Consider the following 26,087-nt stretch of genomic DNA (forward strand, 5'->3'; position numbering starts at 1 on the left):
GAATTAAGACACACTGTATGCAATCCTGGTCAAAATACCGTGTGGGGAAGCCACAGGTGATTCCCTTCCAACCATCAGCTCTTAATTCAAACCACCTGTATTTTAACTGTGTTCTAGTCTTAGCTACGTAGGGTTCACAAGAGACTGCCTTATTCTGTATTGACTGTAACCATGGAAAACAAGAAAACTTCTTGTGCTCTAGTTCACCCTTTCACATCATCACTTCTCAGGCAAGTTAATTTGGAAGTGAATTGTTCTTTTCCCAAGCAAGGCCTGGTGATACGATATACAGTCATCTTTCAATATATGCAGATTTGTTCCAGGATCTCCCACGAATACCAAAATCCTCAAATACTCAAGTCCCATAGTCGATATATGAAAAGTCAGCCCTCCAGATAAATGGGTTTCACATTCCGCAAATACTGTATTTTCAATCTGCATTTAGTTGAAAAAATGCTTGTGTAAGTGGACCTAGGCAGTTCAAACCCATGTTATTCAAGGGTCAGCTGTACATTTTTTTTCAATTCATATATGAATGAATTTAAGGAATAAGCAAGGGCTATCTTTTGGCAAAGATACCTCTCTACTTAGCAAGTAGAGAAGACTTCTTTCCCTAGAAATAAGGCTTAAGTGACTAAACTGATGAATCTATTAGTCCTTCTATTTGCTAACTCTAGTACTCAATGTGTAAATTTGGTCTTCATAAGTTCCTATGACTCACCTTTTGATATTTGGCCTTTCTTCTCTTAGCACTTTATCTACCACAATCTTTTATTTCTTATTTACTTTCCTCTTCCCACCTTTCCCATACTTCTTTATCTACAGAAACTACCTACTTTACAGCTCTACAGAATTACAACTATTCCTGGTTCAGAATGAACCTGCATGACTTTTCAAACCCTTTCAGTACTAAGGGCAGGCTTTTTTAAAGAAAGAACTTGCTAGACAGAAGCTTAAAATTCAAACATAGTCTTATTTGAAATTTTATTTTATTTCAGTCTGTAAGTATTGCTGTTTGTTTAAATTGCTCGCATAAATCCATTTCATCCAAAAAGGAAACGTAAAGTGCTTCTAGCAATGCAAGCACAGTTGGCATGGCCTAGCCAAAGGTTTTCCCCTAGAGCCTACAGAAAATCCAAACGTAGTCAACCACAAACTAGATGTTTTTATTTTCTAAGCCATTAGAGATTTTCAAAATCACTTTGATTCTTAAAAACCCATCAAATGTCAATCTTGGGAGGGAAGACCACTGGGCGGATTTCTGATAACTAAGTTTTCACTGAACATAATTTATTACATGTGGCTACTGTCATCAAGAAGACCTGGGAGTAGGGAGGACTCTACACAACTAATGTAAGCATTACCTGTGCAGAAATAGCAGGGGTCCCTAGAGCAGTCTTGTGCTAAATACTTCTGCTACTTCTTCCCTCACCATGGTACTCAGGCTTGAGAGCCAAGAGCACAGTGCTCAAACTCACTGAGGGTTTCTGTACCAGGAGGCTAGTGGAGGAGGTATTGTGAGGTACTAATTTTGAGGCACAATCTAAATACTAAAAATGAAGATGAGATCTTAAGTACTTGAGCCTATTTATATTGCCTTCAATTCACTAAAGTTATTTTACATGTTTACCCTGCTTTCTTTCTTATAGGGATAGCTAGAAGTATTAAATGAGATAAAATATGTTAACAGCCTAGTGTCTGGGTACCCAGTAAATATTATTCCTTTCCTCCTTCTCATTCCCAATTAAATGAGGTTAGTCCTTGAACTTTAAATGTACTTTATAAATAAAAAGAAACTACTTTTTCTATCAGTATCCTTGTCAGCATGATCCTGAATTACTCTCAAGAGTATCTGCTCTTTTGTAAAATAAACACTTTGTACTGTTTGAAGTACACATGAAGTTTCATTCCTGTTTTATGTTCTTTACTTTCCATTGTGAAAAGTTATTTCTGAGGAATTGAAACCCCAGAAGATAACCACAACAAAAACATGTTAAGTACTTTTTTTTGGAAAATGATGATTCAAAGGCAGACTTGAAGAAAAGTATTATTTAGGAGATAGAAGGTGGCAAATAAATATAGCTTCTAAAGGGAATTGTTCTAATTATTAACTAAAAAGTAAAGTTATACAACTATATTCAAGGACATAAGATAAAGCATTACTTTAAAACCAGAATGACTGAACAGTTAGGTGAAAGAACCCCAGCTGAAATAGGAAAGGGAAATGGATTTAAGAATAATTTGAATTACAATCATGATCCATAGTCCTAGATGCTTCTGCTATCTGTATCTTGAATCACATTGTTTCTTTTTTAATGTCTGTCTTCATGGAAATCTCAAAGGAGCATTTTCACAGCACTAAATAATAGTTGCCATTTTGTTAGGATTCAAAATTTCAATCCAGTAGCCATCAGGATCTTGAATAAATGCCAGGCCTTTCATTTTACCTGTAAAATGAAAATTTTCATTACTGAAAAGACAAAAAAAAAAAACCTTAAACATTAAAAGAAATTTTATTAATTCAATTATAATTGGCATTTTAATGAAGTACATTCTTCTGTTTGTAGTTTTAATTTTTAAAAATTCTATATTGTCAGTGTCACTCAAATGCTTATTTTTCATAATGACTAAAATGTTATCTTCCACACATACCTGAAAACCAGCCCTCCTGAAATAAACTGTGGGACTGGCTGCATCTTTTAGGTATCAGAGGTATCAGGTATTTGCTTCACCTTCATGAAACCATTTCATGCTACCAGTTCAGCAGTCATAGAAATTGTCTTTTTTTTAAAGAAGAAAAAGAAGATAGGGGGTTGCTGAAGGGAGCTGGTAGCATGGTTTACCCACACAAAAGACCTAGATGCTTGGGTCATACAAACCCTTTTCAACATTATACTAGGTAACCAAGGCCGGGCGCGGTGGCTCACGCCTGTAATCCTAGCACTCTGGGAGGCCGAGGCGGGCAGATTGTTTGAGCTCAGGAGTTCGAGACCAGCCTGAGCAAGAGCGAGACCCCGTCTCTACTAAAAATAGAAAGAAATTATATGGACAGCTAAAAATATATATAGAAAAATTAGCTGGGCATGGTGGCGCATGCCTGTAGTCCCAGCTACTCGGGAGGCTGAGGCAGAAGGATTGCTTGAGCCCAGGAGTCTAAGGTTGCTGTGAGCTAGGCTGACGCCACGGCACTCTAGCCCGGGCAACAAAGGGAGACTCTGTCTCAAAAAAAAAAAAAAAAAAACCACAACAAAACAAAACACTATACTAGGTATCCCAAACTCTGCCAATCACATTCTTCCTCCCAGAAATTCACAACTGGGATTGAAAGGCTAGCAGGTCAAAGTTGTTTGCTTAAATGGAAAAATGTGACCTCAAAAATTTATTTGGGGACCAAGATGTTGGATTGGTTTGACTCCTATCTCTGGCTCCTTTCCCCAAGATCAAACCTAGAGGAACACAGATGGAAAATGCAAACAAACACAGATGGAAAATGTAAAAAAAAAAAAAAAAATAGTGAGAGAAACCCTGGTGGCCGATGGTTAGGGATGGGATGGGACGACTCTTTTAACCTGTCTGTGTAGGAGGTGACAGTTTTTGCCTAGAGCAGAAGGCCGTGCATCACAGCTGTGGGAGAATAAACAGGAGTTTTGCTCTTGCTCCCCCTGTCCCCCAATTCCCACCTCCCCAAGTGCCTTGGGCATCAGCACCTGCCCTCACACTTGTTCTGATGTCCTTAGGAGTAAATAAGGACAGTGCAGGAGCTTTGTGCTTTGAGAAACCAAGATAAACAGGGCTGGGGGGAGGGTGGGGGGCAACTGATCTCCCCAGCCCTCTCTCCACATACCCAGGAATAGGAAATAACCACCTCAGAAGCGTCTCCTACTAAGACTGCTTCTCCCTGAGGAAAAAAGCAGGAGGATCTGACCTGAAGAGTTGCTTGGTGGAGTATTAAGTGTTTAAGTCTCATTTCCAGGTGCCTAGGGATCTCCACTCTGGGCTTACCAGCCCATCCTCCTGAGATCACTCGGGTTGTTAAGTACAGGGGCCTGGTCTTTCCCTGTTCACACACTGCCTGATGGATTGGAATAGCTAACAGTTGCAGGGGGAAAAAACGCTCAGAGGCCAAAATAACAAGAATTTGTGAAACATAACCATTAAAAAACCCTAAAACAATGGGTTATAGATTCAAACAAAAGAAATATTAGAATGGACCAAGAACCATTTATACATGTACAAGTAATGAGCAGTATGAAATGTTCCCAATATGAAACAAGAACAAGAAAATATTAAAGGAACCAAGAAAAAATTTGGGATCAAAATTATAACAGATGATTAAGAACACAATAGATGGGTTAAATATTAGAACAGATACATTGGGGGAAAAATTAATTAATTGGTATTCCAGTTCAAGGAAATCTTCCAGAAGGAAAGCAAGGACAAAGAAATCATATAAAAAGCTTTCAGGACAAAAGAATATACAAAAGAATATAATCAGATTGAAAGCAGATTTTTCAACAGCAACATTGTATGCAAAAAGAAAACAGAATAATATTTTCAAAATAGAAGGAAAATAAACCTAGCATTTTCCACAAAACTGTCATGCATATAAACAGGTTCTCAGGCATAGAGAGTCTCAGAAGTTTTGCTTTACAAACCCTTTGAAAACAGTTTTGGTTGAGGTACTTAAATAAAGGGACAGAAAAATCCGAAAGATGTTACAAGAGATGTACGGAGAAAAGGTGATCAAATACCTTATTATATTTTTTGTTATGTTTTAAAAAAAAGCCAAAGCGAAAAAGAAGAAAAAATAAATCAATAATATCCCAGTCTAGGTAACAGTAACATGATAGGGGTGGAGGGGAGCAAGTTCTTTTCTTATCGGAGAGATGATTTGGATGTTAAGTATGTTAATAAAAAAAGAAAAAGATTAAAATGAAATAGCGAAATGGTCAAATTAAAACTGAAATAATAAAAAAAAATTGAAATAATAAATTATCATAGCAGAAACAGATCTAAGTAAAATAATCATAATACATGTAAATCCAACAAAATCCAGATATATGCTGTTTCAAGAAACATACCTAAAAACATAAGGACATTCAAAGGTTGTAAAAGATGAAAAGGAAATACCAGCAATTATTAACTAAAAAGAGCTGGTATAGTTATATTAATATCAGATAAAATAGATTTTAAGCAGGTGTGGTGGCTCATGCCTGTGTCCCAGCACTTTGGGAGGCTGAGGTGGGAGGATCACTTGAGGCCAGGAGTTCGAGATAAAAGAGACTTTAAGGAACTTATTTTTGGGTGGCCAGATATACCCTGCAATAGTGAAAGCCTGGTGACCAATGAGAGAATGCAGTAGGTCTGAGGAGTGGGAGCCCATGTTTTTGACGCTGTTTAGGTCCTGTGTCTGGTCCTTTGTGAAGCCACCCTAGTTGTTGTCTTTCAGTTCCCTAAGATGCTCATGTATTCTTCCAATAATTTCCCTTCTTTCTAAAAGCTGTTTGAAGTAGACTTCTGTTATTGCAGCCAAAGGGTTTTACTACAGCAGTGCCCTCTGTCGGTGCTTAGTAAGTATTACTTAACTAAAGAGAGGACTGAACACAGTAAGTAGACTCACCGTCATCAGGTTTTTTCACAAATTTGACTCCCAGTTCTTCAAATCTTTTACAAGCACCGTGTACATCAGGAACAGCAATTCCAATGTGACCTTAGTTGACACCCCCCCAAAAAAATACATAGAAAAAAAATAATTACAACAGGGTATCCAAGTGCCATAAGTGGCTTCTAAAACTTGTTTATTTCAAAGCATAAGGCACTTAGAAACAGACTGACTCAAGTAGGTCCAAAATCTACAGTATATTAAGAACAAATATAGGTCTAAATGGCTGGGTATAATGAATTAATTAGTTGCTCTGAACTATAAGCTATTTAACATAAACCAACACTGGCTCATATGTAGTTCAATCTGTTTAGAATAGTCTATAACTAGGCCAGGCACAGTGGCTCATGCCTGTAATCCTAACACTTTGGGAGACTGAGGCAGGAGGATCGCATGAGGCCAGGAGTTTGAGACCAGCCTGAGCAAAAGAAAGACCCCATCTCTACAAAAAATAGAAAAATTAGCCAGGTGTGGTGGTGCGCGCCTGTAGTACCAGCTACTTGGGAGGCCGAGGAAGGAGGGTCGGTTGAGCCCAGGTGTTTAGTTGCAGTGAGCTATGATGACACCACTGCACTCTATCCTGGGTGACAGCGTAAGATCCTGTCTCAGGGAAAAAAAAAATAAAAGAATAGTCTACACCAAAAAATAATCATTTGCTCACCCTTAATAGGTTTGTTACTGGTGTTGACTATATAGCAGCCAACTGAAGCCTGTAATCCTGTCATCTCAGTTGAGAGATTTTTACATCAAGGTGGAATTGTATGCTAGCAGAAATTGGGATTACAATTAACTATAGCTTTTGTTTTAAAATTACAAAGTCTACTGGAAATATAATATGGAGACTTAAAGTAAAATCATTGTGAAAGAGTAAATATAATGTTTAGACTAAGACTCTAAAATAAAACAATTCCTAAATAACATTATTTGTGGAAAATAAAAACCATACTTCTAATAAATTGATCATATTTAATAATTAGGCCATTAATGTTTTAGGTTTATTATAACCATAATTATGTACACAACGCAAAATCACACAAAGCCATATATGTTACATACAAAGAGACAAACATACCAAATCCTCGAGGGTCTGAATTGCCACTGTGGTAACTCTGGGTTTCATCATCTTCAGTGCCCCAATTGCTACAAAAGGAGTGAAAACAAAACTACAATGTCCTGTAGAACAGATATTCTGAAAAGAAAGTTGCAACAACCTGTCTTGAAGTCTTACCATGTGTATGTTACTTTTCAGACTTGGTCTAACCACTGCTACTACAAATATTTTCAACAGTAGAAAGGGCAAATGGGCAAAGTATTTTAACTAGACTAAGAAGACAGAACCTCATCTTGATAAAAACAATAATGATAATAATAGTAACTATCATTCATTGTGCCAAGTACTTCATGTTTCTTTAAGCCCTCAAAACAGCTCCATGGGCTAGATCTGAATGTCTTCATTTTATAGATGAGACTGTCACTTACAGGAGGTGATAACATTAGTTCAGGGCCACAGAACTAGTGTCAGAGCCAAGGCTCATGTCTAGGTCTGTTTGATTCCAAAGCTTTGTTTTAAAACAAGAGGATACTACATCATACAATGTGAAACAAATGTTCTTTTGGTAGCTGTTAAAGAGTGCAGAGAAACAATGTAAAGACATTTTCTACATTTTTAAATGTTGAAATTATAAAAAATACCTTAAAATTTGAATATTAATAATTATAAAATGGTTTGACAACTTTTTAAAGGAACACATGCCATAACAATTTCTGGATCAAAAATGCAGCAACATAATTAAAAGAATAAAACTGCTGGAAGACTTTAGTTGTAACCTAAATATTACTTAGCTACAGTTTGGTGAATATTTTACCACTGCAGGGTGTTATAGTCTGTATTTAAAAGACAAATGATCTCACTTGCCCTAACTATGCCACCAGAACAATACAAAGACCAAAAGGTCCATGTAAAAACACTCAAATATATTGTTACAAATGTGAAGTGATTAGGTAGACCTGGTTTGAAGTAAAGTCGTAAGTACATAAAACATAACAAAAGATTTTTAAAAACTACCTTAAAAAAAAATCTAGAATATATAAAAAGAAAGAAATTTATACTCACTGTGTCAGTTCAAGTGTAGCTTTTCTGGAGAATACCCATGATACTTTTTCATCTTTATCTTTGGGGATGTCATTTTTATCCTCATAAGCCAAGAAATAGAGTGAAAATTTCATAGTAGGAAAATCAAATTTTTGGAGTAGCCTGAAATTACAAAATAAATAAATAAATAAATAAACAAATCAAGGCTGAATTATTAACAACAGGATGACCAGGCGTGGTAGCTCACACCTGTAATCTCAGCACTTTGGCAGGAAGATTGCTTAAGGCCACGAGTTTGTTGCCACCAGTCTGGGCAACAAAGCAAGACCTGGTCTCTTCAAAAAATAAAAAAACTTAGCTGAATGTGGTGCCGTGCACCTGTAGTCCCAGCTACTAAGGAGGCTGAGGTGGGAGGATTGCTTGAGCCCAGGAGTTTGAGACTACAGTGAGCTATCATCCTGTCACTATACTCTAGCCTGGGCACAAGCACAAGACCCTGTCTCAAAAATGAAAACAAAAACGAAACAAAACATACCAGAAAAGGCATAATGTAATATTCAAGTTTTACCAAGAATAAGAACTCTATGTAATTAGGTGATTTTAATGGGAAAAGCAGGAGAAAAAATATCAGTGAGAAAAACCTCAGAAAAAAACATATTCCTCTGTAAATACCTGAAATACAAAAATAAAAAAGCAAATTTTTATAATTCATCAATTCTTCAAATATAATGAAATTTAGCTGAAATTATAGTACTTACTTACAAATGGAAACAGATATCCTGAAAAGAGAATTTTATTTTTAGTGACAAATATACTGCATTACCTTATTCTTTCAGATATATATACCACTCAGTTTAAGAAATACATTTATTGAGCTCTTAAATTTTTCTGTCAATGTCCATGGAGCTTACCTAGGTAGTAAATTTAAAGATCATTATTTTATTCTTTATGTATCTATAGGATCAAAAAACCAACAAAAAAGCTCATGTTATTTAGGGAAACAAATCAGCAAAATAACAAAATAATTTGTCAATTATACCTCAATAAAGCTGGAGAAAAAGAAAAATAAACAAGTAAATATGCTTTAAGGATTGAAAGATCAGTGGATATTACCTGTTCGTCAAAAGAAAAAGGCCAGTTTTATAAATCCTTATGTCAGTACCTTTTCTGAAATAAACAAGAGGCTAAAAGTGGTCAGAAGATCAAGAGGGGTCTGACTATATTAAGGATTTAGCTGATAGCTCTCAAACAGAAGGGAGATGGGAGAAAATGCAACCAGTTGTGTCTTTTGTTGCACACTGAGCCTGGCTGGGTAGAGAAGAAAAGGAATTTAATAGGAGTCCTGTCCCATCACTCCTAGTCATGCCTAGACTCTAGGCCAAAAGGACTTTTGTTACTTCTGAAACAAACTTTAATTTTTTAAATGGGTCTGAAAATATTCCCTACATTTGCAAAGCAAGTATTTAAACATTAAGGTGCCAATAAATATTTTACTTACGTCATTCCAAGAACTCTAGTATAAAAATCCAATGACTTCTTAGGATCCTTAATTCGTAGCATGGTCTGCTGCAATAGAAAATCCTAAGGAGAAACAGTATATATTAAACACCTTTAATTTTTTACCACTTATTATCAACATTAATTGTGCTTTCTGTAACATGATACAAAAATAGTCTACCATTGTAACACAGTGTTAAAAAGGAAAAGAAAAACTTTGCCCTCTTAGCCTACCTTGGACATCATCTGGACGCAATTCCCTCATCTATCACCTACAATTTCCTATGGCTCTCTGCCCAGTGCTGTTTTTGGCTGTAGTCCCATGTGGGGCAGGTCCAAAGTGCTAAGGAATTTATACTCCAGGAATGACTTTCAACAAATGATGCATAAAAAACTGGGCATGCTTGTCCCTTAGTGGGGCAATTGTGAGGCATGTTCCACAAAGTCCCTCAGAGGCTCCCCAGCAGGACTGAGCCCCAGTTGCCCAGAGGGGTAATCTGCCTGAATACATCTATTATTGGCCTTCCTTCTCCACTCCTCAGAGCTCTCAGTGACCACCTTCTAAAGAAACTATTTACTACCTTGTTTCCACTCTGCTTTTGGGCCACCTCAACTAAGACACTGATGTTACAAATAACTATATTATTTGCTGAATGTTTGATCACTATATTATTTGCTGAATGAATGCATAAATGCTCTTCCAGAAGGATTTACTGGTAACTATGTAAATTAGCAAGAAGTTACTGACAAGGTCCTAGACTCCTAAATAACTAAAAGGGTAAAAAGTTACTGTTGCTAATACCTTTGCGAAGCTGTTCAATTTACTAACAGGAAGCAGAAGGCTGGACTGAGAAAAAGGTATAAAGTATATAAATTCATGGAGTTGAAATTATTATTAGCATTAGTAAGACGATTTACGAGTTTGACTTCATTAGGTATAATAACTCTGTGAGGTCTTACTATCTACACATACTCATATCCCCATTTTATAGATAAGAAACCGACATTGAGTAATTAAATTAATTGTCCAAGCCTTCTTATCTAAGTTCAGGTCTCCTTTTATTATAGGTACCTTCCAGACCATGAGTCCATTAACCTCATTAATGTTTCCAAATAGATTTTTTTCTGTTATACCCATGGACTTAGGAAAACAAGCCTGAAAATTCTGACTACCTCCTTTAGAGCCAGATAGCTATCTCTCCCTTATAACTCACGTCACATAAAATACAAATATATTTCATTCAGCATCCTTAGGAAATTATACTTTTCTATTTTCCTCAATTTTAAATAACCAAGATATACTTTCTTTTTGAGACAGGATCTTACTCTGTTGCTTGGCCTAAAGTGCAGTGGCATCATCATAGCTCAATGTAACCTCAAACTCCTGGGCTCAAGCAATCTTCCTGCCTCAGCCTCCCGAGCAGCTGGGACTACAGGTGTGCACCACCATGCCTGGCTAATTTTTCTATTTTTTTTTGTAGAGATGGGGTCTTGCTCATACTCAGGCTAGTCTTCAACTCCTGGCCTCCTACCTCAGGCTCCCAAAGTTCTAGGATTATAGGCACGAGCCACTGCATCTGGCCAAAATATACACTTTTAAGCACTTAAATTCTCATCTAAAAAAATCTACTTTATCTTATTAAAACTGATCTGAATGAACATAACTAAATTCTTTATTCACAGCTTATAATCACTTACAAGGCAAGTTACATGTTTCTAGAATATTTGGGTTGCTTTTCTCAGTCAGATGCTACATTCCTAATGGTCTCAGTTTTAGCAAGCAGCTGAGAAAGAGAAAAGCAGCTCTTGACCTCCAGACGCTGGCCTGACACAACTAGGCCTTGGTTTTCTCCTGTTGAATATGATCTCAAATACACCTACAAAGTCACTCTCCCAGGTAATATGAGTGACTGCTGCGTCTCTACCAGGTACAAGGTCTGCTTGAGGAGGCCAGCTCCAGGACAAAATCCCATGTGCAATCCTTCATGCTGGACCACAGGCAATTACATAGGCTTTAGCTAGCAGGCCTAATGGGGGAAAGCTGGCCTCCCTACACCAGATTTGGTGCTCAGCCAGTGCACCACAGTTTCTAGAGAGAGTTGCAGGCAAGGACTAAATCTAGAGATGTCCCTGGTTATTCTATCAAACACTAGTTTAGGTGCTGCTGTGAGGGACTTTGAGGTAGAATTAAGGCTACTTATCAGTTGACCTTAGAATAGGGAGATTAACCTGGATTATCTAGGTGGATTCAATGTAATCACCTTAAAATGTTAGATCTTAAAAGCAGAAAAGACAGAGAGATGTGCCAAAAAGGGCAGAAGAGAGGTGTGGCAGTAGGGAAAGTTGGAGAGATTCCAAGTGTGAGGAGTCGACCTGCAGCTGCTGGCTATGTAGGGGCATGGCTACGTAGGCAAGGACTAAAGGCTGATGCCCACACCCTTCCCAAGACGATAGCCAGCAAGGAACCTGAGACCTCAGTCCTTCAATGGAAAGAAACTGAATGCAGGAAACAGCCTGAATGAGTTTAGAAGCAGATTCTTCTCCAGAGCTTCCAATAAGGAAAGTAGCCCTGTCATACCTTGATGTTTAGACCAGTGGGACCTATGTTGGACATCTAACCTACAGAATTATGAGATAATATACATCCCACCAAGCTGCATCCATCAATGGTCTCTTGTCCAGTTAAGGAAAAAAAAGATAAAATCTAAAAATTATTTTTTAAAATCTGTTCTGTAGTTATCCAGTTCACATTTTATCTCTTCAATATCTTTCGAGTACCAACATTAGTATTGCTAGACTATAAACGACTTTATCATTATTTCTGTTCAGTCCATGAAGGCTATACTCAAATCCATGTACCTTAAGCACAGAATATTTTTGCTACAGATGCCATGCCAAATACTTGCCCAAAGTCAGACAACCCTATCTATCCTATCCCTATCCTACAATCTTTCTGGAAAGCAATATGGATCCCAAGAGTCTTCAAGAATTCATACTCTTTGACCAAGATGTTCTCCTTAGAAAAATCTAACGAAGGAAATAATTTGAAACTCTGACACACATTTATGTACAAAGACATTCATCAAAACACAAACATAACTACTATGTGCCAGACATTGTTTTGAGTGACTTAAAGAAACCAATTCATGTAATCTTCACAATAACCCTATGAGGTGTATTACTGCCATCCCCATTTTACTGCTGAGAGAATAAGTGGCAGAGAAAAAAATCCAGCCCGAACAATCTAGTTGCAAAGTTCTTGCTTTCGGCCACCTTGCTAAACTGCTTTTAACAACCAAAGAATAGCTAGATAAAGTATGACTCAGGCATAATAGAATACTATGAAGACAGTTAAAAGGCTGCTTAGAAGTATACTAAATAGCATGGGGATATAAAGATGCTATATTAAATTTAAAAAGCAGAAAAATATATATACACACAATTTAATGCTATTAAGATTAAGTATATCTTTAAATTAATATTAAAGCCTTTAATTATATTATCTATTAACAACTATGTGTACCTGTCTAAGTACATACATATAAAAGAATATTAAAATTAACTTTTGAAAACCTACAGATGACAGAACTAAAGAGATATTCAATATTAGATTTATTTATAAAATAGGTTTATAAATTATTGCAAATTGTAAAATGGATTTAAAAGACAAGTAGGGCTTGCTTTTTATAAAATGATCAAGTTATTCTATTATCAGCTAACAGAATTTTCTTTTTATCACCAAAATATTCTGTTAACTCCCTATACTTCTGGTAAACACTTGCATGATCTTGAGAAAAAGTTCCTGTTTTAAAAAGTTCCTAAAAATTACTATTGTTTCTTGCTGTTTCTAAAATACTGTTTAAAATAAATTTCATGTTTAAAAAAGTAAGACTTCATGTCTTGTTTCATCTGACAATTCTTAACTCTGTCTTTCCCTTATCATGCTCTAAATTTGGAACAATAAAAGATGTCTTTTATGCCTAAGTTATCTTTGGGTTTCCAGGGATGGCTACTGGGTGACAAAGATTTGTTCCTTTGCCTATAAAAAGGTAGAATAACAGAAATAATGTTTTTCGGGGGGGGGGTGCATTATCCAAATTTAATTAACTCAAAACTACTGTGAGAAAACTTTAAAGGTATAATCAAAGATGCATGACATACCTGCCTCTAATAAAAGCCATAACAAAACTGTAAGAGTGGAGCAGGGATGTGAACCAAAGGATCAAGGCCACTTTTAGTACCTCTATGTGGATTTTTTTTGATATAAGGCATGAGACTTGGGTAGAACTTCATTTTTTAACCTATGGATGTCCAATTGCTCCAGCTATCCTTCTGTGACCCTAAAAGAGCTAATCCTTCAAGATGGATCCTGAGTAATTGGGCACAAATTCAAATACAGCCAACCAGCCATTTCCTAACCAGAGGTCACACTCTTAGGCTTGCATTCCCAGAAAACTCACAGCTCTGTCTAACTTTGGGCCTTTCACAGTTGCTTACTCCCGTTTACACTGCTTGAACCAAGCAACCAGAGCTCACCTGTTTCAACCAATCAGGGCTCAGCTGTATCAACCAATCAGAACTCAGCTACATTGGCCAGTCAGAACTAAGCAAGTTTGAATCTTTCATTTGCATAAACAGACCTGGGTGGAGACTCTTGCCATAAAACCTGAACCTTCACTTTGATCTCTGAAATGCGCATTCCTTTTACACTGAAGGCTGCATCTCTCCAGTTTGCAAACTGTTCATTGGAATAAAGTCTTTCCTCCAAATTCCTTTTCAGAAGCATTTTGTTCACATTCTCTCCTTTGAACTGCTTTTACATCTTTGTCAAAAATCTGTTGTGCATATTAGTGTGGGTCTATTTCTGGGTTCTCTATTCTGTTCCACTGATTATTTGTCTATTTCTCTGCCAATATCACAGAGCAGTGATTATTGCAGGTACATAGTAAGTCTTAAAATGAGGTTCTTCCCATTTTATTTTTTTTAAAATTGTTTTTCTAGTTTCTTTACCTTCCATATCAACTTTAGAATAACCTTAATTATATCTAAAATATTTGATAGGTATTGTGTTAAACATTATGAACTAAAATAAAATCCTAAGACTACCCCGCCCCTACCACCAGCTGACTGAATGGACCCTCTCTTGGCCAATGGGATATCCTAAAACTAAACTGCCTGCCAGAAGGGAGGTCAGACATCCCATCATGCCCCTCTCCCTTGGAGATATCCTTTGCAACTCATTAACAAGCCTAAGGCTATGCAAGACAAACCTGCAGGTCCTCAATTTACACAACAGATATATGTCCCCTGCTTGTTTCTGATTTGCAGACTGACTTAACATTCCAAGCCTTTAGACAAAGCTTCATTTCTTTAACCAATTACAAGTCAAAGAATTTTAAACCCACCTATAACCTTTAAGCCCCGCCCCCCAGATGTTCCACCTTTTTCGGGCCAAACCAATGTATGCCTTTCACGTATTGATTTATGACTTTACTTGTAATTCCTGTCTCCCTGAAATGTATAAAACCAAACTATAACCCAACCACAGTGGGTCCACTTGGCTCAAGGCTTCTTGGACGTGGCTCCAGGTCATGGTCCTCAAATTTGGCTCACAATAAATCTCTTTAAAATTATTTTACAGGGCCGGGCATGGTGGCTCACACCTGTAATCCTAGCACTCTGGGAGGCCTAGGTGGGAGGATCACTAGAGGTCAGGAGTTCGAGACCAGCCTGAGCAAGAGTGAGACCCCGTCTCTACTAAAAAAAATAAAAAAAATTATTTTACAGAGTTTGGCTTCTTTTCCGTTGACAACATGTATATGAATTTGGGGAGAAATGACATCCTTACTATGCTGTCCAATCACGAACACAATATGTCTCTCATTTACTTAGCTCTTCTTTGATTTCTTTCAGCAGCATTGCAGTTTTCAGCGTACAAGTCCTGTAAATGTTTATTAGATTTATGTCTAAGTATTTCATTTTGTTGAGCAATTATAAATGGCAATGTATTCTTAATTCTGGTGCCCATGTGTTCTTTGCTACTATATAGAAATATGATTGATTACTGTATTTTATTTTGCATCCTGTAAACTTGCTGAACTCATTTATTAATTCTAGCAACTTTTTGTAGCTTTCTTAGGACTTCCTATGTAGACAATCATGTCTTCTGCAAATAGGGACAGTTTCATTTCTTGTTTTCCAAACTATATGCTTTTTATTCTTTTTCTTGCCTTACTGCACTGGCTAGAAATTCCAGCACTATGTCAAATACGAGTGGTAAAAGCAGACACCCTTGCCCTGTTACCAAAATTAGGGAGAAAGCATCACCATTAAGGTAATATAAGCTATAAGTTTTTTATAGGTGAGATATCAAGTTGAAGAAATGCCCCTTTATTCTTTTTATGGAACTTTTAAAAAATCATCAGTGAGTATTAGATTTTGTCAAATGCCATTTCTGCATCAATTGATATGATCGTGCGATTTTTCTTCTTTGCCCTCTTAATATGGTCAATTATATTGATTAATTTCTCAATATTGAACCAGCCTTCTATCCCTGGAACAAACCCCACTTGGTCATGGTATATAATTCTATATATATAAAATTATATACATATATATAGGTAAATTCTATTTGTTAATATTTTGTCAAGGATTTTTACATCTATATTGGTTAGAGATACTGATCTGTAGTTTTCTTTTTTTGTACTGTCTTTATCTGGTTTTGGTATCAGAGTAATACTAGCTTTATAAAATGAATTGAGAAGTGTTCCCTCCTCTTTAGTTTTTTGGAAGGGACTATGTATAATCCTTCTTTAACATTTGGTAGAATTCCCTAGTGACATCACCTGGGTCTGAAGATATCTTTTTTGGAAATTTGTTCATTGTAAATTCAATTTCCTTAATATATAAGGCTATCCAAATTATTTAATTCATATTGGGTGAGATGTGGTAGTTTGTTTTTCAAGGAATTGGTCCCTTCATAGTTGTTGAAATTATGTATATGGAGTTGTTTTTAGTATTCCCTTTCTTTCTGATGTCAGCAAGGTCCGTAGTGGTATCCCTTATTTCATTCCCAATATTGGTAGTTTCTCTTCTCTCTTTTTCATCGTCAGTCTTGCTACAGGTTTGTCCATTCTTTTGGTCATTTCAAAGAACCAGCTGTTTCATTGATTATCTCTTCAATTTCATTGATTTCTGCTCTTTAGTATTTCCTTTCTTCTACTTCCTTTGGGGTTTATTTTGCTCTCCTTTTTCTAGGTTCTTAGGAGGAAACTTAAATTATTGATTGGAGACATTTTCTCCTTTAAAATGTCCGCATTCAGTGCTATAAATTTCCCTCTTCGTACTGTTTTAGCTGAGATTCCTTTTCATTTTTTTTTTTTTTCAGTTCAATATATATTTTAAGATTTCCTGAGACTTCCTCTTTGATCCATGGATTATTTATTTAGAGGTATGTTGTATAGTTTCTCAGTATTTGGATATTTTCCTGTTATGTTCTGCTACTTATTTCTAGTTTAATTCCATCGTGGTGAAAAACACATTGTGATTGAAGAATTGTATGATTCAATTCTTTTAAATTTGCTGAAGTTGGTTTTAGGACTCAGGGCATGGCCTACTTTGGTATATGTTCTGTGAACATTTGAAAAAAGGGGTATTCTGCTGTTATTGGGTAGAACACTCTATAAATATTGATTAGATCCTATTTGTTGATGGTGTTGAGTTCTGTATCCTTGCTAATTTTCTGTCTAGTTCTATCAATTATTGAAAGAGGAGTTTTGAAGTCTCCAACTATATTTGTAGATTTTTCTATTTCTCCTTTCAGTTGTATCAGTTTTTGCTTCATGTGTTTTATAGCTCTGTTGCTTGGTTGCACATATTTATGATTGTTATTATCTTCTTGGTCAATCACAACTCTTATTCTGTATTTCTCTGTCTCTGGTAATTTTCCTTGCTCTTAAGTCTACTTTATCTGATATTAATATAGCCACTCTTGTTTTCTTTTTTTTTTTCTTTTTTTTTTTTTTTTTGAGACAGAGTCTCACTCTGTTGCCCAGGCTAGAGTGAGTGCCGTGGCATCAGCCTAGCTCACAGCAACCTCAAACTCCTGAGCTCAAGCAATCCTCCTGTCTCAGCCTCCCGAGTAGCTGGGACTACAGGCATGCGCCACCATGCCCGGCTAATTTTTTTCTATATATATTTTTAGCTGTCCATATAATTTCTTTCTATTTTTAGTAGAGATGGGGTCTCGATCTTGCTCAGGCTGGTCTCGAACTCCTGAGCTCAAACGATCCGCCCACCTCGGCCTCCCAGAGTGCTAGGATTACAGGCGTGAGCCACCGCGCCCGGCCTCTTGTTTTCTTTTGACTAATGTATGCATGATACATCTTTTCCTTCCTTTTACTTTCAACTTGCCTGTATAATTATCTGAAGTGAGTTTCATGTATACAGCTGGGGCATGGTTTTCAATCCACTCTGTCAATCTCTGCCTTTAATGTACTTATATCTAATGTAATTATTGGAATGTTAGGGCTGAAGTTAGCCATTTTATTCATTTTTGCTTTGTTTTCTGTTTGCTTTTTTATTTCTTTTTGCCTTTCTATGGGTCAGTCAAACATTTTTAAAATTCAATTTTATCTATAGTGTTATTGCAGTTATCTCTTTGTATAGCTTTTTAAATGGTGGCTCTAGGTGTTACTATATATATATGTATATAACTTATCACAGTCACTTGGTGACATCATTTTATCAGTTTGAATGAAGTATGAAAACCTTACTTCTCTTTAAAATCCCTTCACCCTCTCCCATTTATAACTGTTTTAAAATATTTCCACTGCTGGGTTGGGGTGGAGTTTCAGGTTTCTCATGTGTTTCCACTGATAAGGCAAGGTGGGGGAAAGCCTAGCAGGATGAAAGTCCTGGCTTCCTACTCAGCATTCCCTGACATCATCCTGCCAGGGGAAGGTTGGACACATCATTACAGCCTGCTGGTTAAAGTCTAGGTTCCCCACTCAGCTTTTCCTGGCATGGGTGGGGCTGGGGCTAGTTTTTTCTGTGGTGTCTAGTTGGAGTAGAGCAGTTATCGTCTAAGAGTTTTCTGTCTTGCTGGGAAATACTGTCCCTTTCCTGGTCCTGTGACTAGAGAGAGCAGACTTTCAGTAGGCTTTTTTTTTTTTTTTTTGGTCTGCATCCATTGGCATTTCCAGATTGCTAGCTTCTTCAGCTCCAACTCTGAGCTATATGAGGCAAAAAGAAAACCCAGGAAACTCACCACCAGTCTGCCTTCTTCTCACAGCCTTTCAGAATCTTCCTTTTTCTTTTATATACCATGTCCAGAGTTTTTAGTTGCACTTAGCAGGAGGAATAGAGAAAAGTTTGCCTATTCCATCTTCCCAGAAGCAGAGGTCTTCAAAAATGCTTTACACAATTACCCCCCACAACAGGATATGAGTGTATTTGGTCACTATATGTCTATTTCCAGGATAAATCAAACTTACAGGAGTCAATGTAACGCAGGGAGAAGATCCACATCAGGTATGAGAATCACCCTAGTATAGAAAGCCCTATTCATAGGAGCCAATATCTCTAGTAGTAACTCCATAGGCACAGCTTCCAGAATCTCCACAAGGGACAGTTATAAGAGTGACTGCATTCAGGGAAGTCCAAAGCTATGGCTTCCTATCAGGTATTTATAATTCTCTCTCTCCAAATGCAATATATACCAAATGAGTTATTTTTACCATAAGCAAAATTGCCTAATAAAAAAACACCCATTTTTCATTGTTGCCCGAGAAACAGACCTAGAGAATTAACCAAAAGTCAAATTCTCATAAAAGGGGAAAGAGTTTAATTCTCTATCTTTAGGTGTCATACCTCCCACAAAACAAAAATGAATGGTTTTCTTTTTTCCTGACTTTTAAAAATGATCTTTTCAACTACCCTCACTATATCTTGAGGGGAACAAGATCATTTTGCTGTGTGACAATTGGAGTACATGGTTGACGTACAATATGGTGGGATACATTTTCTTCCTTTCCTCCTAGTGTTACTTCCCTGACTCAATCTATGTCAGAATGTGACAAATTGGGAAAAAGTCCCCAAAACAAGCACATATGGTTGTTGTATACTTCTCCAACATCAAAATTTTATTACTGTTCTCCCTAAGCTGATCATCTCAAACATTTTCTATTTCATATCCTTATCACTTAAAAGCATGTACCTCCAATAAATGTATACATATTTCAATGTATATATACATACAATATCAGTATAACATATATTACAAAATATATTTGCCAAATAGAAATCTTTACAGGGTGAGAAAAACAAATGAACATAATGGGAATTCTCATATTTTCTTTGAGTACCCCAATCATTGTTTTCTGCACCCTTCCCTCAACTCCCATTGCCTATAACTGCAGTTTCATTGTATTACCTGGCTCAGTACTCTCATGCCATTGTGCTTTTCTTTTACTATGATTCTCTCTAAAGAATAGCCTAGGATAGTCAGCCACCCATCTGGTCATTGTCCTTCCTCCTTCCTCCTTGCCAATCCCTACTTCTCCTACCCCTGCATCCAACTCTATTGAGCTACTTCCTCCCTATTTGGTAAAACTCAGCTCAACTGTTACCAACACTTAAAAGTTCCTTGACCCCATTCCCTACTACTCAGATGGGACAGGGGCCCCATACTTAAAAAAAAAAAAAAAAAAAAAAAAAAAACTATCTATCTATCTATATATAAATGGAATGATGTGAAAGCAGACATTTGCAGTGGTAATTTAGAAATAATGGCAACCCTGAGGACATTTTCTATTGTGTATCAGAGGACACTGACAGAGACAGTAAAAATAATGATCTTCAGGAGATCACCACTTACAAGGAGAAGAATTTGGCCTTTTGAAGAAAGTTAGCCAAGTAAGATTGACAAAGATGTGGTACAGCTGTATATTCTTTGGTCTTCCTTTATAATGAAGATGCAAATCATCAATAAACAAGTTACTTTCTGCCACTGCTGCTCTCTCCTTTCCAAATGAGACCTTCATTGTTTATCTCACCTTCTGGAAGAGATTTTTAAGTGGTCTCATCACCTCTAGACTTGGATCCCTTCAATCTACCTTATATAACGTTTCAAAATCCTGACTCATTCCCTACAACCTATATAAAATCTAACTTCCTTAGATGTGACATTCAAAGCTCTCTCTATGATCTGGCCCCAACCCACCATGTTAGCCTTCTCCACCACTGCTTAGATAATCTGAACTTCAACCAAAAACATTTAACTAACCTGACAGGGGTGAAGAACCTGTGGTCTTCTGGATCTAGATTTGTTCTATAAAATTTGGATTCAGTCAAAATGCCACACTTAGGGATCTAGAAGGCCACAGGTTCCCCACCCCTGCTCCAAAACATGGCCTGCACTGCATCTTTCTACCATTTCTTTTACCCCTTCAGCCCTCCCATGCACTCTGTCTGCTGGAATCCCACCCATATTTCAAGGCATAGGCCCACCACCACCTTCTGTTTGATGCATGCCCGGATCCTCACAGCTGAAATACAACCTTGAATTGTATCACTCATCATAGTTTAGAGAACATAATACATTTCATCTCATTTTATCCTCATAGCAGCTCTCAGAGATATTTTTATGCTTCTTTTACAAACTCAGCCCAATTGCCCTGCCTAGATCACTGCATCCAATGACAGAGGCAGGGATTCAAATGCAGGTGTTGAGGCCCCAAATACCCTATGCCTATACCATACTATTGATGCTACCTATGAAAACGTGTACATCCTCTGTGCTTCCAGGGTGGTGCTTTATAATTCAAGAGCACATTAATCGCAGGTCCATCATATGTTAGAGCTGGTACACATTTGGTGAAGGCAGGGGACCTCATCTTATTTATCCCATTAGGCCTCAAAGTACCTACCATGTTCTTTACATACAGTGTTGTGAACTAAAATAAAATCTTAACCCCCCCCCACCAGCTGACTGAATTGACCCCCTCTTGGCCAAGGGGATACCCTAAAACTGATTTGTTGGCCATGAGAAGGAAGATCAGACATGCCTCATCATGCCCCACCCCCTATTCTTGGAGACATCCTTTATAAACTCATCAACAGGTCTAAGGCTATGCAAGACAAACCTGCAGATCCTCACTTTACATAACAAATATACTGAGTCTGGGTGAAAGTCCAGTGGCTAGTCTCTGATTGACAGACTTCCTTATCTTAAAACATTCCAAGCTTTTAGACAAAGCTTCATTTCCTTAACCAATTACAAGTCAAGAGTCTTTAAACCCACCTAGAACCTGTAAGCCCCAGCTTTGAGATGTCCCACCTTTTTGGACCAAACCAATGTATGCCTTTCATATATTGATTTATGACTTTACCTGTAATTCCTGTCTTCCTGAAATGTATAAAACCAAACTGTAACCCAGCCACAGTGAGTCCACTTGCTCAAGGCTTTTTGGGTGTGGCTCTGGGTCATGGTCCTCAAATTTGGCTCAGAATAAATCATTTAAAGAATGATTAAGTTTGGCTTCTTTTCTACTGACAGTGTAAATCAAGTGATCAAACTGAATTTAATTCATAGAGTTTTTTTTTCCTCCTTTATGACAAATTCCAAAATTACTGCTGGAGTCAGTATCCCAGAAGCAGAATAGGGTGGAGGCTGGGAGTGTGGGATTAAAGACAAAATCTGCCTCTCAGAGGTCTGCATAAAGCACATATTCAATATTCAGGAAATTTACAAATGATGCAGCCAAATTAATAAATACAAATGCATTTACTGACACTGATGACTCGACTGATGAAATAACCTTCCCCAGAGGCTGCTACATCTACACACGGAGGTACCACACCTGAGTGAGTTACACTGACTTAGTACAGACATGTTCATAAGCAAAAGCCTTCATATGCAACAAGTCATTCCTCTTACTGGGTCACTACTGTAAAACGAGAGGGTCAGAGAAGGAATTTCTGATTCTTTTCAGATCTAAGCTCCATGATTCTGTAACCTTTCTTGGGGCTCACCCCACACAGGGAAGGCAGAAATGTGGTCTTAAGCAACAGCAAAAGCCAAGCAAAAGCGAAATTCTGGGCGCAAACTTCGAGCGACCAAACTAGTTTGGAGTAGTTAAGCCTGAAGTTAGGGTGGTAACGAAAACTGATCGAGGCTGGGCGGGCCTGGCGTGGACAGGGACCATTGAACCTGCGACTGGGAGTTCTGAAATTGCTTTTCTCATGGGCCTTGGCAATTGGCCTGTGGAACACACATACAGACAAGGAACCTGACCCTCGGTTGGCCAGGCTTCCAGCTTACCGTCTCAAAATAAACAAGTTAATTCAAATAGAGTCATAGTCTTTGAAATTACCTGAAGAAATGGAGCCCCTCCATTCTTCGCGGCCCCCACGCATCACCCCATCGAACACCACTGGCCCTCTTCCCAGCCCATTCCCGTCCGCCCAAGGCCGGGGGACTTGCAGCGCGACCGGATGGGTTAGAATCCGGACCGGCTGAGTCCCGAGATCCGGTCTCCCGGGGGCCACGGCCGCCCCGCGCAGGACCCCGAGGCGGGAGAATGAGGTCCCGTGCCCACCTTTGTGCTGGGGTCCGCGTCGGAGCAGCAACTGAGGGCGGCCTCGTCCGTGAGGCCGCTGGACGCGGGCTGCGGTTCTGCCATTGCTGCGCTGAGGTATCACTGACGACGCGACCCAGGAACAGACCAGTGGGTCACACTCCGCCCGGCCCCTGTGCCGTCTTGACTGGATACTGTGCGACGGCGCCGTGGGGCGGGCGGCCGCTGACTTTCAGCCAATCGCGGCGCGGAGAGCAAGTTGATTCTCTGATGATTGGGTCCCAGCGGATTAGCGCCTCCGGCCGCAGGCCTCGGCCTCGGACTACAACTCCCAGGGTGCCTTGCGCACAATGGAGGCAAGGTCTTAAAAAATAAAATAAAATAAAATAAAAACCTCACAAAAAAACTCCCGACTGGAAAGCGGAGTTTCTCTTTTACTTAATGACCTAATTTTTGTTTCTGTTTATTAAAGTTAAACCACACATACATCAGGCTGAAACTTTGTAGAAAGTTGGAATCTGTTGGAAAGTGAGAATTGGGAGTTATGCTTTAAAATCCTAAGGGTTCACAGTCTGTTTTCTCAGTTTAAACAGCACGGGATAATTAAAACAACTCTGGTTTACTCAAAAACCTAGGTTCAAGTTTTGGTTCCACTATAAATTAGCTCTAGAAGCTTGTAATAGTTACTGACCACCTCTGAACTTTCTAGCAGGCTTTGGTGAGAATTAAATGAGACTTGAGTCATGGTTTGACTACTTATGATTCAGATGTCCATAACTTGCAGTATTTTTACATTAATGTTGCTAAGACATATACTTTAATGGTGTTCACCTGAAGACTTAGTCATCACTGTGTTTTCAATACCTGGCTCATAGTAGATGCTTAATAAGTATTTCCTGTTGTTAAAAGAATAAATGGGAATGACTGATGTATTAATATTCATGAGGGATCTGCCCCCATGACCCAAACACCTCCCACTAGGCCTCATCTTCAACACTGGGATCAAATTTCAATATGAGATTTGGAGGAGACAAATACCTAAACTATATCACTCTGCTTCTGGCTCCCCAAATCTCATGGCTTTCTCACATTGCAAAATAGAATCACCCCTTTCCAGTAGTTCCCAAAAGTTTTACTCTTAACTCTTCCCTGCATCAGCTCAAATGTTCAAAGTCAGAAGTCTTATCTGAGATTTATGACAAGTTCCTGCCATCTAGGAGCCTGTAAGATAAAAAACCAAATTAGTTATTTCCAAGTTACAATGGTGCAACAGACATCAGGTAAACATTCCCATTCCAAAAGGAAGAAATTGGCCAAGAGTTAGGGATAACAGGCCCCACACAAGTCTGAAACCCAGCAGGGCAGATGTTAAATCTGAAAGCTCCAAAATGATCTCCCTTGATTCTAGGTACCACATCCTGGGCACACTGGACTGTGGGGTAGGCCCCTGAAGGCTTGGGCAGCCCTGTCCCCATGGCTTTGCCGGGCATAGCCCACATGGCTGCTCTCAGGGGCTGCTTTCACAGGTTGCAGTCAAATGTCTGCAGCTTTTCTAGGCTGAGGTTGTGTTAAGTAAGGATAAAGAGGAAAAGGAGCAGATGGCACTACGAGATGCTTTGTCTACAACAGGAGGAACAAATTGACCAGAGGGGGCACCTAAGGACTGAACAGATGTTTGGTCTACATAGGGATCTCCAAGGACTGACCAACCAGAAAGAGGTAGAAAGGCCACAAAGTGGAGATATGATCAAGGCCACACAGGGTCTTTGGAGCATGTCCACAGTTGAGGTAAAAGTGTCCTTAAATGAACTACCCTCATTAACATAGTAAAAATCACACCCACCAGTGCCATGACAGTTTACAAATACCATGGCAACCCCCGGAAATTGCCTTTCAAAGTTAAAAATGGGGAGGGTTCCCAGTTCCTGGAATTCTCCACCCCTTGCCAAGAAAAATCATGAATATTCCACCCCTCACTTAACATAAAATTAGGGAATCAGCATAAAAGGGAAAACCTTGTTAAACTCAGGGTCTCCTCCACTGGTGAGGGTTGACCCGTTCCTTCTCTGGAACGTTCTATGCTTTAATAAACTTTGGCACTTTGCCTGCTTGCATCTGCTTGATCTGCTCATTTACTCTGTCTACTCAGTACCAGTGACCATTCTTCGGTACTGGGAACCAAGAACCTGACATCTGGTCCCCACACCTGACAGGTGCACCCTACCAGTGGCCATACCATTCTGGTGTCTGGAGATTGGCAGCTCCTTCCCATAGCTCCACTAGGCAGTGCCCCAGTGGAGACTGTGTGGGGATTGCAACCCCACATTTCCCTTTGGCACCCTAGTACAGTCCTCCGCAGGGACTCCACCCCTGTGGCAGGCTTCTGCCTAGGCACCCAGGCTTCCCAATACATCCTCTGGAATCTAGGCGGAATTTGCCAAACCTCCATCAGCCTTGCATTCTATATACTTACAGACTTAACACCATATGGAAGCTGCCAATGCTTACAGCTTGTGCCATCTGAAGCAGCTGCCCAAGCTGTACCTGGGGCCCTTTGAGCCAAGGCTGGAGCCAGAGTGTCCAGGATTTGGGGAGCAGCATTCTGATCCCTGGGTAATGGGCCCTGAAACCACTCTGTCCTCCTATACTTCTTTATTTTATTTTATTTTATTATTATTTTTTTTTCATCTTGTTATGGGGGATACAGAATTGCAGGTTACATACGTTGCTCCTGTACTGCCTTTCCCCCCAAGTCAGAGCTCCAGGCGTGTCTGTTCCCCAGGTCGTGCACATTGCACCCATCATGAGGTATATATCCCTCCCTTCCCCACCCCCCCTTCCCGAGTCAGCACCTTCAAGTGTTACCACTCCCCAAATGGTGCGCAATGCACTCATTGTGTAGGCATACCCCCATCCCCTCCCTCACCCCCCACCTCAGTCTGATATCCAATTGGTGTCGTTCCCAGATTTGTATTTAGGTGATGATCAGGGAAACCAATTTTCTGGTGAGTACATGTGATGCTTGTTTTTCCATTCTTGGGATACTTCACTTAATATAATGGGTTCCAACTCTCTCCAGGAGAACCATAGAGATGTCGTATCTTCATCATTCCTTATAGCTGAGTAATATTCCATGGTATACATATACCACAGCTTACTAATCCAATCATGTATTGATGGGCATTTGGATTGTTTCCACATCTTTGCTATTGTGAATTGTGCTGCTATAAACATTCGGGTACATGTGTCTTTGTTAAAG

The 26,087-nt window shown here is 38.7% G+C and overlaps 1 protein-coding gene across 1 annotated transcript; it reads right to left on the minus strand.

Annotated features, from left to right (window-relative positions):
- Window positions 1–1,145: 1,145 nt before the first annotated feature.
- Window positions 1,146–23,003, minus strand: GLO1 (glyoxalase I). The gene is made up of 6 exons (XM_069487825.1): window positions 22,850–23,003; window positions 9,253–9,335; window positions 7,776–7,916; window positions 6,735–6,802; window positions 5,621–5,710; window positions 1,146–2,447 (listed from the first exon to the last, which is right to left on the minus strand). The coding sequence occupies exons 1-6, from the start codon at window positions 22,931–22,933 to the stop codon at window positions 2,359–2,361; spliced, it is 555 nt and encodes a 184-aa protein (XP_069343926.1). The 5' UTR covers window positions 22,934–23,003; the 3' UTR covers window positions 1,146–2,358.
- Window positions 23,004–26,087: the final 3,084 nt, after the last annotated feature.

This window comes from Eulemur rufifrons, chromosome 15 (genome assembly GCF_041146395.1).
Source record: "Eulemur rufifrons isolate Redbay chromosome 15, OSU_ERuf_1, whole genome shotgun sequence".
Lineage (NCBI taxonomy): Eukaryota > Metazoa > Chordata > Mammalia > Primates > Lemuridae > Eulemur > Eulemur rufifrons.